The sequence below is a fragment of the Bos mutus genome, chromosome 23, assembly GCF_027580195.1.
Source record: "Bos mutus isolate GX-2022 chromosome 23, NWIPB_WYAK_1.1, whole genome shotgun sequence".
NCBI lineage: Eukaryota > Metazoa > Chordata > Mammalia > Artiodactyla > Bovidae > Bos > Bos mutus.
Genome location: NC_091639.1, coordinates 19,611,153 through 19,628,093, shown reverse-complemented (window position 1 = coordinate 19,628,093; position 16,941 = coordinate 19,611,153). Strand labels below are relative to the sequence as shown.

Genomic DNA, 16,941 nt, shown 5'->3' with positions numbered 1-16,941 from the left:
GTCATGCATCTGGGGTGTGTTTTTTTTTAAGTACAAACAAACTTCCAGTTATAAGTCCTGGTGATACAAAGTAGAGAGAGCATAGTGACTATGGTTAACAATACTGAATTGCATATTTGAAAGTTGCTAATAGAATAGATTGTAAAAGTTCTCATCACAAGGAAAAAAATTATAACTATATGTGGAGATGATGTCAACTAAACCTGTGATAATGATCCCACAATATATACATATATTGAATCATTAGGTTATATCCCTAAAGCTAATACAATGTTAAATCAATTGTATCTCAATAAAATTAAATTTTAAAAACTGTATCTCAATAAAATTAAATTTTAAAAAATGATCCTATTCCCCCACCCTCACCCCACCCACTTTACTTAAGGAGAACAACTTCTTTTCCTTTCAAGTAACAAAAGCAAATTAATCATCAAACAAAAACCAAACTTATACAATTTAAAACCATCCTTACAGGAGCTAAGCCAATCTTTCTTAACCAATACTTCATCATCCAAAACCACATAACTTCTAAACTCAACAACACACATTTTACTAACTCATGTTCCCTATATCCCTTTCCAACTCACACAGAACCAGATAATTTTGGCTGGAAACATGATATGTAGAGTTAATTTTTAATTCAAATATTTTTCCTATTAAACTCCTTTTCTTTTAGGGTTAGCCTAAGCTGGGAAATCCCATGGACAGAGAAGCCTGGCAGGCTGCAGTCTATGGTGTCCCAAAAGAGTCAGACATGACTTAGTGACTAAACAACAGCAAAGAGCTTTCTAGAATAATTACCCTATGATAACATAGTATCTATTGCCTCAAAATGTAAACAAAATTTAAAATACTTATTAATGTTTTATACTAGACAAGCAATTTTTAAAAAACTTGGTGCAATTCCCTCCACATAGACGAAATATATTTATATATTTATACAGTTAAATGGAAAATTATTTATCATCTTTAGTTACACTAGAATGTAACTTGAAATCTAAGATATATTTTAGGCTTTTTTTTGCCAGTCTCCTTGTATATCGTAAGGTTTTATCTGGAAGGCATTTAACTATTTTATTCACAGATTTTAAAAGATGATAACAATAGTTTATATGGAAGCCCAGGTGGCTCAGTGGTAAAGAATTTGCCTGCCAATGCAGAAGAGCCAGGTTCAATCTCTGGGTCGGGAAGATCCCCTAGAGAAGGAAATAGCAACCCACTCTAGAATTATTGTCTGGAAGGTCCCATGGACAGAGGAGAGGAGTCTGGTGGGCTGCAGTCCATGGGGCCACAAAGAGTCAGACATGACTGAAGCAACTTAGCATGCACTCATGATTCCTTTACGATGGCTACATTGAAAAATTACTAAAATCAGAAGCTGATGTAGAAACATTTGGGCACATAAGTAGACCAAACCCAGTCTCACCAACACCCTCTTGGATTATAAGAAATTACTAAAAATGAGTATATTAGTAAAACATAAAAACACTAAATATGGAGAATGAAAACATACTGAATACAGAGGTGTATACAACTATTTGAATGGTAAAATGAGAAATATACTAACAACACAAAGTTTACAATAATAACATAAGAAGTGACATCAAACTGTCCCCAGAAAAATGAGATATCATAAAACTGAATACTCTAGCTTTATAGCCAGATGGATGCACTGAGCAAACGCATCATATTCCAGCTTCTAAAATATATCAAGTCAATGACAGAGAATAGGAACTAAACGGGAAATGCAGATCTAAGAGTGTACCCCAAAATTATGTAAAGAAAAAACAAGAAGAAGTAGGACATTAAAAAAAAATGAAAACCTATAAGACCAACAAAGAGATAATCACCTTCCCCACATTTTTGTTGAAGGCTTATTTATTTAAAGATATTTTCCTGTCACAAATGACTCTTAAAAGGTAAATAAATGATTTCTCCTAATTTAGGAATTTTGTCCCACCATGGCTACAGCGACAGATATCCAATTTTTATGTGCACTGCAATTTTCACCATTTTTCTTTTTTGGGAGGAGGTGGGGGGTGGTTGGGTGGGTAGGGGTACGCTTTAAGAAAAGTTTTACAAAATTACAAATAAAGTGAGAGGCCCTTCGTGGGAAGCTGAAGGCTTAAGCTTTATCAGCTTCATTAGTAGAGCAGACCCTGTACAGCAACAAGTTCTTGAAAGAATTGTCTTTGCGGGGAAGTTTTATTTGGTCTGGTTTGTAAAGGTGAGATTTTTTTTTTTTTTTTTAAAGACAGTAGAAAATCCAGTGAAGCAGATAATGGTGTGGCCAAAGGCTGTGTCTTACCATACAGGTATCTAGATCTTCCAAACGCTCTATCTCCGTGAGCTCCTCCACCGTGATGATGGAGCGTTTAACCGGCTTCTCCTCAGCAAGCTCCATCTCCAAGGAATCTTGCTGAAGAAGGGTCTTGCCACGTCTGCTGAAATGGTCAGCCTAGAGAGTCAAGACAACCAACTGAATTCCAGCAGATACCTTCCATAAGAGGGCGCTGTGAAGAATAACGTCTACACCTGGTTAATGGCAACTCGATAAATTCATGCTGGAGTTAAGTTACCTCTTATCCTCTTTCTTTGGAAGGTGAAGTATTTTAAACAAGAAATGACAAAACCTCCTTCCAAACATCTTTTGAGACTTTACTTGAAAGGTAATTCATATATCTTTGCCATGTTCATGTAGATATGCACCAAGTAGGCACATATTTTTGTTTTCCAAAAGATATACTACGAACAGTTTGCAGGAGACTGGTGTGATTTTTTTCAACTTTCAATCTTCAATACAATCATAAAATTATATCCATCAGGAGGCCCTCCAGCCTTCTGTATAGAGAAGCTACCTTTATTTATATAATGTTACTAACATACAGAAGATTCAGTTCTAGTCAATTTGCTCTTATGATAAGCATAAAGTAAATTAAAAAGTGAAGCACAATATTGTTGCCATCAACATTACTGGTGGAAATATAAGAAAAATTTAAACCAGAAAAATAACTTACACTGGGAAAATGAGACCACTTAGGATAAAAGAAAGTAGGAAGTGTTCTTTTCGTTTTTATTCCATATTTCCTTGGAAAGAATTTCTATGTTTCGTGCTCAAAAGTACATAATGAGGAGAAATAAAATGATTCCAACCTCTCTTATTATAAAAGGACCAAAAGGAAAGAAACTGCTAACAAACTTTTAATTATTACTAGCTTTCTTTGTTTTCATGTAATAATTATTATATTTTATGTGACATTAATTACCAACGCTATGCTTTAGATAAACCTAAAACAGTGGTCAGAGATGAAACAAACTGGGCTGAAATTAATAAGCTCTGGTGCTGAGCTGATTCATCACCAGGAGCTCTGCAAAGATGAGAACCAGCTGACAATTCCATGGAACCTTTGGGAACATTTCTAAACTTAAAGTTGGAGAAAACAGTGTTATTGGACTGTCTTTGAAAGTAGTGTTTCATCTTGAAGATACTATTTCTTTCACTTAGCAGTTAAGCTCTGGTCTTACTATCCAAATCAACAGTAAGAAATTCAAAACAAAAGTGCATTCACACAATTCTTTTTTGCTTATGAAAAGAAAATGTCAATACTCTGAGTTACCAACTCCTTCAAAGGACAAAAGCAAAAACAGTGAAAAAAGTTCAAATTTTCAGTGTAGTTCTCATGTGCAGCCACGCTGATACATCTAGTATTTACGTCTTGAAGTATGCATTTTGAGGCCATCCCTAGAGCTATGGTTATCAACAAGCTATTTCTGTAAAGGATGCTTTATTGATTTTGTTTCTGCTTATTAAAAAAAAGTTTGAATTGTGATCTCTTGACAAGGTTATAGCTCTTTATCATGCCATGAACTACAAACTAGAGCTTCTTAAAATCTCTGGGTGATGAATCAGTTTTAAACTTCCAATTTGCCATAAGCCAATATATTGAAAAAAATTGATAAAAAAAAAACATTTGATAATAAAAAATTTTAAATAATATGTGTTTGTATATTATTGTCACATCAAATTGCTCTAGAAGTTTCTTCACACTTCCTCTTAGTTTCTGAACTTACCTTGTTATGGACTAGTAACCCTTCATTAGCAGGCCAGCTCCAGTCCATAGGCAATACTTTGAATAGCTAGAGATGTCTATCTTATCTTTTAGATCTTAGAGAAGAGTCGTATATTCTTCTCAAATGAATTTTTCAAAATACTCCTTTTGTCTGCCTCCTCCTCAGAAGCTGTTGCTGCTCCTGTTATTTCCAGTGTTCTCCACCATCACTCACTCAACAATTCATTGCCATAAAACTGAGTATCTTCAGCCTACACAATTAACTTGAAATTTTTCTCTGGAGAAAACACTGTCATAACTTATTTGGGAGATTTCTACTGCATCATAACGCTAGTATTTTTGAGACACAAAACATAGCCAGTTATAAAACCTTCATCTGTGCCTCAGAGTTTGAGAAGCATGAAGTTTCTGATACATTTTTCACATGCACTGATACCGGAAATACTTCTACTGAGTTTCTGCCTTGATGTGGAACCAGTCTGTAAATGAAGAAAATTTTATTTTTTCACCTTGGTTATATCCAAAGGCCTAGACACTCGATGGTTATCATTCACTAGAATATGTCCATTTAATTCTTTCACTCTTTGGACAATTCATTTCTGCCATGTTTTTAAGAATATTCTGTTATCAAATAATCATATCAGAAAACAACAAGCACAGATAAATACATAGGTGAGCCCTGAACAACATGGGTTTGACACATGCGGGCCTACTTACGTGAGAATTTTTTTCAGTGAGAAACAGTGTAATACTATACAATCCGGGTTGGTGGACTCCTCAGATGTGGAGAGTCAACTATAAGTTATACATGGATTTTTGACTACAAGGAGGGTCTCTGCCCCTAGCTCCCAGTGTTGTTCAAGGGTCAACTATAATCTTTAAAACGAAGCTCTCAGTTTTAGACTTCAGTCCCAACATCATCTCCCATCAAATTTTTGACCTGTGTTTATTATACATGAACAACAATTCTGGATATTATCACTTCTGCTTTGCCCTGACATTCCCTCTGGAGAAATTCTAACATGCTCTAGAACAGCTGGAAACAATGAAGAAGAAGAAGGAAAACTAGGATTTTAACCCATAAAGCTACAAAGGAATAAAATGTAGAAAATCAACCACATTCCCACGCTGGAGGCTGCCCTGCATCACCACAGAATGAACCAGGCTGTCCCGTACAAATGACCACAGCACTCACCAATTTGTGATGGCAGTGTGAAAGTGCATCCAGAATTTCATCCACGATTCGATCAGACAGGAAGGAGGCCACTGTCAACTTCACCTCACTATGTGAAAATCAAAAGCACAGAGTGGCATTTTAATTTGTGCAAGAGGGAAAAAGTCACCACCCTTGATGCTATGTTGATAAGGTCAAGTGTGATTCTGTTTTTATCTTTGAAAATAGCATATAAGAATGTGCGAACAGGGCTAAGGATTTCCAAAAATCAGCCTTAAACACTGCCATAAACACACAGGTAATAGACTTTCTTTACCAATGTCAACCTGCCTCTGCAGTTTCAAAATTCGAGATTTAATGGTAGGAATGAAAAACATCTGGATAAAGACAAACTTAATGGAAACCATATGTACCATGTAGCAAGAACAATTCATCCATTGACATAAATGAAAACAAACTTGGGCTGGAGTAAATTAAGAAAATATAGTCTGGTTGTGAAGCTTTGGTTATTTCTTTTATATGTATATCCCTCGCCTTTTAAACAATTTTTTAACCAATCAAATGGTACCTTATTGAAATGCTCTGACTTGCCACTGTACTTTGAATAGTTACAAATTCACTGTTCCCTTGCCTTTTATGAACAGAAGTTATCAAAATGTTTAGTTTTAGTGCCTCTTGCCTAACCTTAAAAGGATGCCCAGACAGGAAGTAGCAGCTTGTAGTTTTTACTAATAAATAACTCAGCCACTGAGGTTTCCATCCGAGGGCTGGCATTTTAGTTATTTGGTATTCCCAAGAATTCAACTTCCACGTGTGTCTTCAGTCTAAATAACTGGGCACACATGTACCAATATGCATAAAAGCACAAATACATTGAAAGTAAATGTGCTGGAGAGATACATACCCACGTTTCAACATTGTCACATAATTTCACTCTACTTTTGAAGTCAATAATACTAAAAATTTTTCATCAAGGAAAAGAGTTATCAAAATAAGATGATTTAATCTTAAAACTGAAATTGAAAGTATATTTGTGTAACAGGGGAAAACCTTACTAATTGAAAGGTGATCATTTGCATTGCATGTCTCTTCAGAAACATTTCTGATGGCAGAGCAGAGCGGAAGCACCAACGTTTTGATGCTAACAGTAAAAACTGTCCGGGGCTAAAGATAAAAGAATGTTTCTTTCATTCCTGTCTCTGAACCAAGGTCTCCCTAGCTATTTGGTTTATCTAATACCCTATTATTCTCCAGAGGTGTCCACTGATAAGATTCACCCGGGTCACTTATTAAAAATACAGATAACTCGGTCCCACCCCAAACCTCCAGAAGGCCTGGGAATTCAATGTTAACAAGCACTTCCTCTGATGCTTTTAGGCATATTTGGGAATTTTGTTTCCTTCCAAGACTAGAGAGTCAGTAGTTTCTCTCTCTTTCCTACCCTCTGCCTCTCAGACTTTGGGAGGGATAATTTATTTCAAATTATAACATCAAAAAACAATTCTTAAAATGAAAACAATAGATACATGTATATGTATAACTGAATCACTTTGCTGTACACCTGAAAGTAACACAGCTATTGTGTCTGACTCTTTGTGACCCCACGGACTATATAGTCCATGGAGTTCTCCAAGCCAGAATACTAGAGTGGGTAGCCATTCCCTTCTCCAGGGGATCTTCCCAACCCAGGGATAGAACCCAGGTCTCTCACATTGCAGGCGGATTCTTTACCAGCTGAGCCACAAGGGAAGCCCAAGAATGCTGGAGTGGGTAGCCTATCCCTTCTCCAGCGGATCTTCCCAACCCAGAAATTGAACCAGGGTCTCCTGCATTGCAGGTGGATTCTTTGCCAACTGAGCTACCAGGAAGCCCCCTAATCAAATATACTCCAATATAAAATAAAAAATTTTAATTTAATTGTAATTGGAGGATAACTGTTTTACAATGTGGTTTAAGCTGTACAACAATGTGAATCAGCCATAATCATGCATATATCTCCTCCCTCCTGACCCTCCCTCCCACCACCCCCTAAAATAAAACTTTTTTAAAAAGCAATTATTTTTTAATGCTTCAGGACTGTTCTATTGTTTTGCTATTGGATGCTCTACTTTCTTGACTGAATTTCCAGTTTGTAAAATGTTTAAGAGGAAATGATGAACTTAGTCTGCATGTGCATATTTTCATCTTATCAGTACTCAGCATAAAGCATTATAAAAAGCCAAGTAAGGAGTTGGTGGGCATACATCTGATTTATTGAAGTGAGGAGTTCTGTACTGCTATTCAACTTTTAGAATTTGCCCATTTTTCTAGGGAAATGAGCATATTTGACAGAATCTGGTAATCCAAGAAATGCTGAATATGATCTATTGGTAGTTCAATCCACTATTATGAAAAAATGGTGGTCAACAGCTTTTTATTCTCAATATTTAAAGCGCTTCAATAAAAACTCTGAAACCAGAGGTTACAGAAATATGTAAGCATACTTGGGCTAGAGTTCATAAAATCACTAATCAATGGAGTCTATAAACCCTCTGAAAGCCTTAATTTCTCAAGTCGTTCCAACTGTCTTACAATTCAGTTGAATAGGCATTAGGGTCTTTGTTTAAAAGACACACACACACACACCACCCCCCACAGCTGCATCTTAGCCCTGAGACTGTCTAGTTACTGCAGAATTCCAAAACCCTCCAAGTTCTACAGTCTAGCTTTAAGGTTATCAGCCTTCGACATCTACTTTGTGATGATATATTTTTTTTTGAATATTTTGGTTTTAACTCTCATTTTTCTTGCCAGCTGTCATTGAGCTACATTACATATCACCACCACTCTCAATTCTCCAGGTAGAAGCTGTTATTTTTGCTATATCTAATTATTCTTATCAAGATTTGGACGTGATTAAAATGGGAAATTTTAAATGCTTCCGAATGTATTCACATTCTGATTTTCCAACTAGAAAATATAATGAGAATTACCTGAGCTGTATAATGTAATACTGGTGGTCATCTCAGAGTTCTTATGTAAAAATCCAGGAAAGTTTGCTAGCAACCAACACCTTCTAAATATTTATACCTTTTATCAATTTTATCAATTGATATCAAATTTTATCAAGCAGGAATCTATGTAAACACTCCAGAGCACCATTAGCACATGCACAGTATCACAGACCCACCAAAAGAAAACATGGTGACGTCACGGTGGGCCTCTTTGCCTATTTATGGGCTGTGCATGGTTCATAATATTATGATTCATAATATTATGGTGGTAGAAAGCAAACCAATCTCTGTCTTCAAAAGTTAGATTTATCAAGGTGAAAGATAAGCTTCAGGAGTAGGAAAAAAAAAAAAAAAAGGCTTACAAACATGCACCCCTCTCTTAAAAAAATAAAACTCTTAAAAAAGGGTAGACAACTTTCTATTCCTCAGTAAGGCAGGCATAGCTGCAGTCACCTAATTTTGGAAATGTATTAAACCTCACATTTATGCACGGCTATCTCTATATACAGTCACTGCCTCTTAGACATGCCTACATACATTCTGTATGAATAAAGCCAACAATGACACCCTTCACAGCTGCCTCAATGGCATTCACAAACACTGCAGCGCCTCGGTTTATGAACATTATAAACCTACCTAATTTTGTTAAGGATATCAATTCCAGACTGCTCCAACAGGACATTTTTAACAAAGGTACGTGGGATGGAAATCTTTTCAGTGCTGGCATGAATCAAGTCTTGTCGAATGTGGGCTTTTCTCATCACATTGGGGCAGAGATTCTCGGCAGCATCAACCATGGACTCAAGCAACGCCTGCAATGCAGCATAAAGCGGAGAGAGAGAGAGATGAGGACACAGACCCGGAGGCGCCCGCCGTAAAACTGAAAGGTGGCTATATATGACGCCGAGCTCTCGGACGGCAGGGACACAACAGAGTCCCAGGGTGAGACTGGGGATTCAGAGCTGTCCCGGGATGACTTGTGACTGCTGGGTGATCACTGATCTCAGGCAATCACTTTAAATCAGACACTTGGCAGATCTGCCCAGGCTTCGTGCTGGCATCTGAAGTGTGATAGTGTGCTGGCTTTACTTAAAGCAGAGGCATTCACAATTAAGATATAGAAAGACACGTACACACCAATTTACGCCACACCAGACTGACCTCCTGGGTATTAGCTAACAAAGTTACAGATGTCCCCGGAAAATATATCAAGTTTGAACTCCTGTGCAATTTCACAAATCAGAAACCTCAAATCAGGGTGAATCATTTAATATCTCTATCAAAAGAGCAGTAGTAGCAAACCACTCTAAATACTGCTAGTTTTCCTCTTTTAAAAGAAAAGCTTCAGTGTTAGGTAAAATTATAATTGCTATAACATCAAAAAATGAATAATAATAAAAATATTCATGAACACTTTATAAACATTAGTAATTATTACACTTAAAAACCTACTTAAATACCACTTCAGAGTTTTTAAAATGTTTCTGCACATTTTATCCTTCCAACATCTGTGAAGATGGGCAGAGAAGCTATTCATGTGATCACCATTTTATAGCTGAAGAATGTGAGCTAAGGGAAATGAAACGATTTGCTTGAGATGGATAAAATGGCTGTTAAGTATGGAAAGGGCATGTGAGTTAGCGTCAGTCCTAAATTTGAATCCTAGCTGAGTGACACTGGACTAAGCTACTGATTTCTCAGTTTTACTTTACTCAACTATAAAATGGCAAAGAAAAAAGTTCTTGTCTCATAGGAGTTTTGAAGATTAAATGATATTACATATGTAAAGGGATCAGTATCATGTCTAGCATACAACAGAGGGTCAGTGTATCACAGATAATGCTATTAATCTGTTTTCAGAGATGCTAATCTTCATGATGAGATCTTGATTTTGAAAGTTAAGCTTGATCCCATTACTATTCCAGTATGAATGGGACTAATGGAGCATCATTATGGAAATCCCAGTCTCTCTGCTCATACATTCACATGCAGAGCATAATCCCAACAGTAAAATCTCTCATGACACCATACGACGAGCAGGAGAGCAGCAGGATGTTTATAGAGATTTTGTGAAAAGCAGGAGAGGAGAGGTGGGAGGCAGTCACTTGAGAAATTTCCAAAAGCCACTTGTATGCTGACAGTGCTCTGTCCCTGTTAGAACTCTGACTAATCACTGACTTAGTACATTATTCCAAGACAGCTATAAGTGATGCCAAATGAGTCAGTTTAAGACAAATCATTTTCATCGTTGGCATTAAAATTAATACATTCTGTTCCAGATGGAATCCTGCACTCCTGATAAGAACAACCACTCGTATCAATATGCTGTTTGCCTTCTATCATGTTCATTAACACAACCATGACTCTCTGAAAGGTCCCCCTGCATGATGATGCTATTCGGTTGGAATGAACTCCAGAGAAGAAGCCTGGCTTCCAATGCAGATCTTAACATGAAATTTCTATGGAATATTGAGGGAGTAGCATTAAGTGAATAATCTTTGTTGATCTCTGCTTTCTCACCTACAAAATTATTTTCTAAGGTCTCTTTCTGCCCTACAAATCAACCGTCACATAATCGACCCTACAGAGAGGAATTTCATCTTGTCCTGGGCGTCCAGTTCGACAGATACTTTGCAGTTAGTTCCCTACCACCACCTCTAGTCCCACATTGGCCAACAATATAATGTAGCACTTTATGCTCTACAAAGTAATTTCATCCACGATTTCCTTTGATCCATATAATAATCCTGTGGGGGCAGATTTTAGCAAACTCATTTTATAGATAAGAAAATCAGGGTTCGGAGGAGACTTGCTCAAGGAACAAGTGATGTAGGGACTCAAGCCTTTTGTCTTCTACTCTTGTTTCCTCCTCCAACCACCCTTTCCCAATGCCCTGCCCACTACCCACAGGAGTGTCCCTTCTTCTCTCTTCGTTACCTACAATTTTCATCCCCTGCTCCCTTGAGTCAATAGTACCTAAAGGCAGGCATGGTGGACTTTCTGGTGACAAGCTAGTAGAAAGGGGAGAAAGAGGGACTTCCCTAGTAGCACAGTGATTAAGAATCTGCCTTGCACTGCAGGAGACCTGGGTTCAATCCCTGGTCAGGGAACTAAGATACCACATGCCACAGAGCAACTAAGCCCAGGTGCCACAACTAGAGAGCCACAAGCTGCAACTACTACAGTCCACATGCTCTGGAGCCCACAGGTGCAGCAAGTGAGCCCGAGTGCCACAACTAGAGTCTGTGCACCGCAATGCAAGATCCTGCCTGACCCAGAGATCTCGTGTGTTGCAGTTAAGACCCAACACAGCCAAATAAATAAACAGAAAGCTTTAAAAAGAGGCGAGAGGGGAGGATCACAGGATAAATTTGTAATGCAGCCACTGACCACTTCTTTGTGTCCAACCCCCAGCTTAGGTGCTTAAACAGCATCTCCTTTCAAGTCCTGTGGCCCTCTGCACACCAAACTGTATTCTTCAATATCCATGGCTTTACCTTTTCTTTCCTCGTGGAAATCTAATGCAGGCTTATGTTAAATTTTCTCACTTTCTCCACATTTCTTAACTTTTCTTACATATTCTCTATTTTGTTAGTCAATGTGTACTCCCTTCAGACAACTTGAATGAGCACACCCTGTATTTGAAATGCAACCATAAGATTTTATTTTGCCAGTATCTTCCCAAGGGTCTATATTTCTTAACTGCGAAAACAATTAATGGTATTTAGAAATCCTCTAGAGTATCTGTAAAATAAACTGGGTTAATATCCTTTACATGGCAGTTACACTCAATATTCTTGCAGTGAGCAAAGGACTAGCTGTCATTCGTTACAAGCAAATACAACTTCCACACTGAAGTGCTCTAGAATCTGTTTCTTTTGCATTGGAAAATATAAAATGTAGGAAAAGAAGAAAACTCAGAGAACTCTCCCAGCAAACTGAGTTAGTACTTGCCAAAATGCAACCTACGCCCCTCAGGCCTCATTTCCTCAGTAAACCTGATATTTACCAGGGAAGTATTTCACAGTTGAAACCCTGGGGGAAATGAAGAATTTTCAAGGCCAAAACAAGCATTCTAAAAGTTAAGTCCAGAAGGGAAAAATAAGTTTCCTTATGTTAAAACATTCAGATCCTATTTATTCACCTAAGATTACTCTGGGAATAAATGTTAGGATCAAAAACAAGGGGTGGGGGCAGGAGGAGAGCTGTCATTTAAAAATACCTAAAAGAGATCAGTTCAGAGAAAATACCACCTCTTTTCAAAGGAGGACTTTCTCCCCACTTCCTGCCTTTTTTCTCCTCCAGGAAGTTTGCTAAGAAAGTTGGCTCTTCCGGTCGTTTCTTTGGCTTTTCTGAACTACTATTTTTTTCTGAAAGATGGCTCAAAGAGCTATTTGAAATTATTCTCATTCAGAATTCAGAATGTGTACCACTGGCCACAATACAGGGCTTCCCTGCTGGCTCAGATGGTAAAGAATCTGCTGCAATGTGGGAGACCCAGCTTGGATCCCTGGGTTGGGAAGCCTTGAGAAGACACAGGATGAGCGAATATTAAGGATAAAATCTCCCTAATTATGTTGACACCAAAACAGTCTTGCACAAGGAAGCTCGGTGCCAACGAGCTTAGAGCAAACAGCTAGTAGCAAACCCAGGCCACAAATCCAGGCCTGCTAGTCCCTTTTTTTTTTTAATTCACTATAGTAAAAACATACTTTTACAAAATAATCCATTCACTTTAGCTTTTGCTAGTATAACATTTTACTCAATTTCAGAAACAAGGAAGGATTCTTTTTTTAACCAAGTAAAATATTGTACTACTAGTGAAATAAATAAGAATATAGTTGTTTAAGAAACTGAATATTGATTATAGTAAAAATGCATTTTTCCCTACATAGTTTTAAGAAAATCAAGGTGCTAGAAAGCTTTATCAATAGACAAATGGGGATTATTTATTTGTAACATGATGCTCACTTGTCAGGTAAACTGAAAGGAAAAAAAAAAGAAAATCACTGCCTACAGTCTGCTGAAAGTATCAAAAATTGAATGTGAACTCAGTGAAGAGGAAATTAATGAGTAACATTTAATTAAGATGCTGTGATGAGGATTTGCTTCCATTCATGCCAGAAGTCCCTGAAGGGAAGGGAACTTGCAACTCAAAACGACTGAAAGTAAAGAAAACAAGGGAGTGGGGAATAGAAAAAGCAGGGCATTTGGGAGCCTGGACCTCAGGGATAGTTGAGAATGAGAAAAGCAGGCAATGCCACATGCAAATAAGGAAGCTGTGACGAGCGGAGAGCACTGGTGACAATGACAAGGGGTCAGAAAGGTCAGCCTCAAAAAATGTGGGGAATGTCTATTTACAGAAAAATATTTTGAGTCTAAAAAATGTTATTATTTCAGGCTTTTAAAAATTCAAATGCCTTTTAGTTTAGACCTCTGCCTTCTACTCCCTCCCAAGAATGACTGGCAAGTCAATTCCAACCATTCAGTGCACTGGGAAGGAAACGGGCCCAGGTTTCAAGGGATAACTCGTGGCTTAGACCAACTGAAACCAGTGCCCCTTAGAAGCCACTTGATGGGAAACTTCCAGTTGCCGTGATTCATGCTGGTTTAAACGCCAGCCCATTCTTAGCATGTAAGGAGTTCTTACCAGTACTTTAAAGGAAAAAATTAGGCAATAGATACAAATATGTAATTTACAAAAGAAAAAATACAAATGGATAATAAAATTATTTGATGTATTACTGGTTATTAAAGAAATCCAAAGGACAAAATGATATTTTTTACCCCATTACCCTAACAAATATTAAAAGGTTAACACACTTAGTAGTGGTGACACGTGACAAAACAAGCAGTTGGGTGCACTAGTGGAGAACAGTTTGTGAATACACACAGATGTATAAAAATGTGTACCATTTGACCTAGGAATGGATCAACGGTACGAATCTATTCTAATAGGATTAATCAGAAATTAGAAAATAAATTACGCTGGCTGCGAGATAATAGAAAATATATATTAGTCTCTACCCCCAGTTCCTGGCACAGAGCTCCTGAAACTCTAGTAATTTCCTAAGTGATAAGAACACTAGGAGATAAAAACTATCACACTAGTGATAAGAACACTAACAATATTTTGTTCTAATATTTGCACTCTGATCCTGGCTCCTGATACCACTGGAATTCCCTGGGTGGTGGGATGTCTTTGTTCTATTGGGGTAACTCTGGGTAGCTCCTGGATGAGGACTGGTTACTGGAAAGACCAAGTTATGATTAGAAGCTTGGAATTTTCAGTCCCACCAGGGCTAAAAATGGAGTTAATGACAGACCATGTCTGCATGATGAAACTTCCCTAAGAGTATGGGTTCAGAGCTTCTGTGTTGGTGAACACGTGGAGGTGCTGGGAGAGTGGTGCGCCCCAAGACAGCACGAAAAGCCCCAAGTCCCTTCCTACACACCTTACCCTGAGCATTTCTTCCATCTGGCTGTTCATCTATATCTTCTATCATATCCTTTAATAAACTGGTAAACATAAATAAGTGTTTCCCTGAGTTCTGGAAGCCACTCTAGCAAGTTAATGGACCTAGAGGTGAGGTTACAAGGACCTCGGATTTATCACCAATTGGTCAGGAGTTCAGTGACAACCTGGCATCTGAAGTGGGGCGGGGGCAGTCTTGAGGGTCTGAGCCCTTAACCAGTGGGATCTCTAGGTAGATAGTGTCTGAATGGAGTTAAACAGTAGGACACCCGGCTGGATTGGGGAAAACACCCACACATCTGGTGACCAGAGGTGTCAAATGTGAGGGGTTCTGCGTGAAGGGAAAGACACAGAGGAGGTTTGCCGCTTTCCCAGGGCACTGATACGTCTCTGCAATGAGACACCATACAGCCACTAAAATGATGAGTACTCACCAATCTAGAAGTGTCTTCCTGATATTGTACCAAATATAAATAAAGTATGTGTAGTATGATCACATATATGTAAAATTGTACAGACACAGAATGTTCGGAAAGTCACCAAAATATTAAGAATAATGCTATCTCTGGGATTTCAAGTGATTTTTATTCTTTAAATATTTCACAATGAGTAGTTTCATTTTTTACAGTCAGAATTAACTAAGCAACAGAGATGACTTTATTTTAAATGTGTAAGAAAGTATCCTTTTAACATATCTGATCCTTCATGGAGGATAAAACGAGTGCTATTAGGTAACAACTGACCTTGCCATTTCCTTCTCCAATGCATGAAAGTGAAAAGTGAAAGTGAAGTCGCTCAGTCGTGTCTGACCCTCAGCGACCCCATGGACTGCAGCCCACCAGGCTACTCCAGAAAATCCCATGGATGGAGGAGCCTGGTGGGCTGCAGTCCATGGGGTCGCTGAGGGTCGGACACCACTGAGCCGACTCCCTTTCACTTTTCACTTTCATGCATTGAGAAGGAAATGGCAACCCACTCCAGTGTTCTTGCCTGGAGAATCCCAGGGACGGGGGAGCCTGGTGGGCTGCCGTCTATGGGGTCGCACAGAGTCGGACACGACTGAAGTGACTTAGCAGCAGCAGACCTGCTAGAACTCTGTACCATCCAACCAGTTGTTTTTCTACCCCTTTGTCTTTGCTCAGAATGTATTCACAATAACCACCATCAAAGAAAATAAAAATAACACTCAAGAGTCTCTCTGCATTATGCGCACAGAAAGACAGCGACTTAAATGCCTAAGTAATCCACAACATTCTGTGCTAATTTAATTTATAATAGAGTAATTAGCATGTTGCAAAGTTATGATTAAGTTGCATATCAAATCCGAGTTATAGCAATTGTGTTCTCAGAAGAAAATGGACCAAATAAACACAGAAATTTAGACAAGGTCTTTATATGGCATCCTTGAACAGGCAGGCTGGAAAGGATGAAACTTTTTGAAAATGAAATGTTGCTGCTCTAGGTGTTTCTTGAAGTTCCCTTAAGAAGACACTGGCCTAACATTACTCTCTCCACTTAAATTTCAGAGGCTGTTTTTTCAGTCTCTGAGCCTCTAGACAAGTCTCTGCTACTTCCGGTGTCTTGTTATTCATTCTAAATCCCTTTCCTAATCTTTCAAGCAGCTCTTTGCAAAGACTATTATCTAGTTACCTAGTGGTAACCTTTCCATACAAGCAGCAATTTGGTGCTATAAGCATAGCACCTATCTCTCCCAGTCTCTAAATCAAATGTAACAACAGAAGATATTTTTTTCATGAATCAGACTTCTCTTTCTAAGCAGAAATCAATCATTCTCCTATCAGTGGCAACCTGTCATATGTGAAATACAGTTAGAGATTTACCATCAAAAACAAAATTGAATGTGATAGGTTTTACTTGATCTTATTATGCAAAAAAGTTATTCCAAAAATTATAAATGAAGCTGGAAAAGACACAGTATTCAACTTCACTACACATACATCTATAAAATATAGGGTAGCACGGTACAAAATGCTATCATGCACACTTAAGGCACAAAAATGTCACTTTCCAAAATAACAGAAACCACAAACCTTGAGTTGTTCGTCAACAACTCTTGTAACTTCTCCGGCCATTGATTCCAGGGTCTCCTGAATTGGACTGGATAACAAACCACTGGCGCCCGCCCAAGATACACTACCAACATGGTATAAATTTGGTAACAGCTGTAAGAAAAATAAAAGTAACATCTCCATAATTAAATAATGATTT

The 16,941-nt window shown here is 38.0% G+C and overlaps 1 protein-coding gene across 1 annotated transcript in view; it reads right to left on the bottom strand.

Annotated features, from left to right (window-relative positions):
- CARMIL1 (capping protein regulator and myosin 1 linker 1) overlaps nt 1-16,941 on the bottom strand; it is a 303,970-nt gene that overhangs the window by 44,258 nt on the left and 242,771 nt on the right. The window contains 4 exon segments of the mRNA XM_070360729.1: nt 2,309-2,458; nt 5,266-5,353; nt 8,874-9,049; nt 16,764-16,895. Coding sequence (XP_070216830.1) covers nt 2,309-2,458; nt 5,266-5,353; nt 8,874-9,049; nt 16,764-16,895 — 546 coding nt within the window.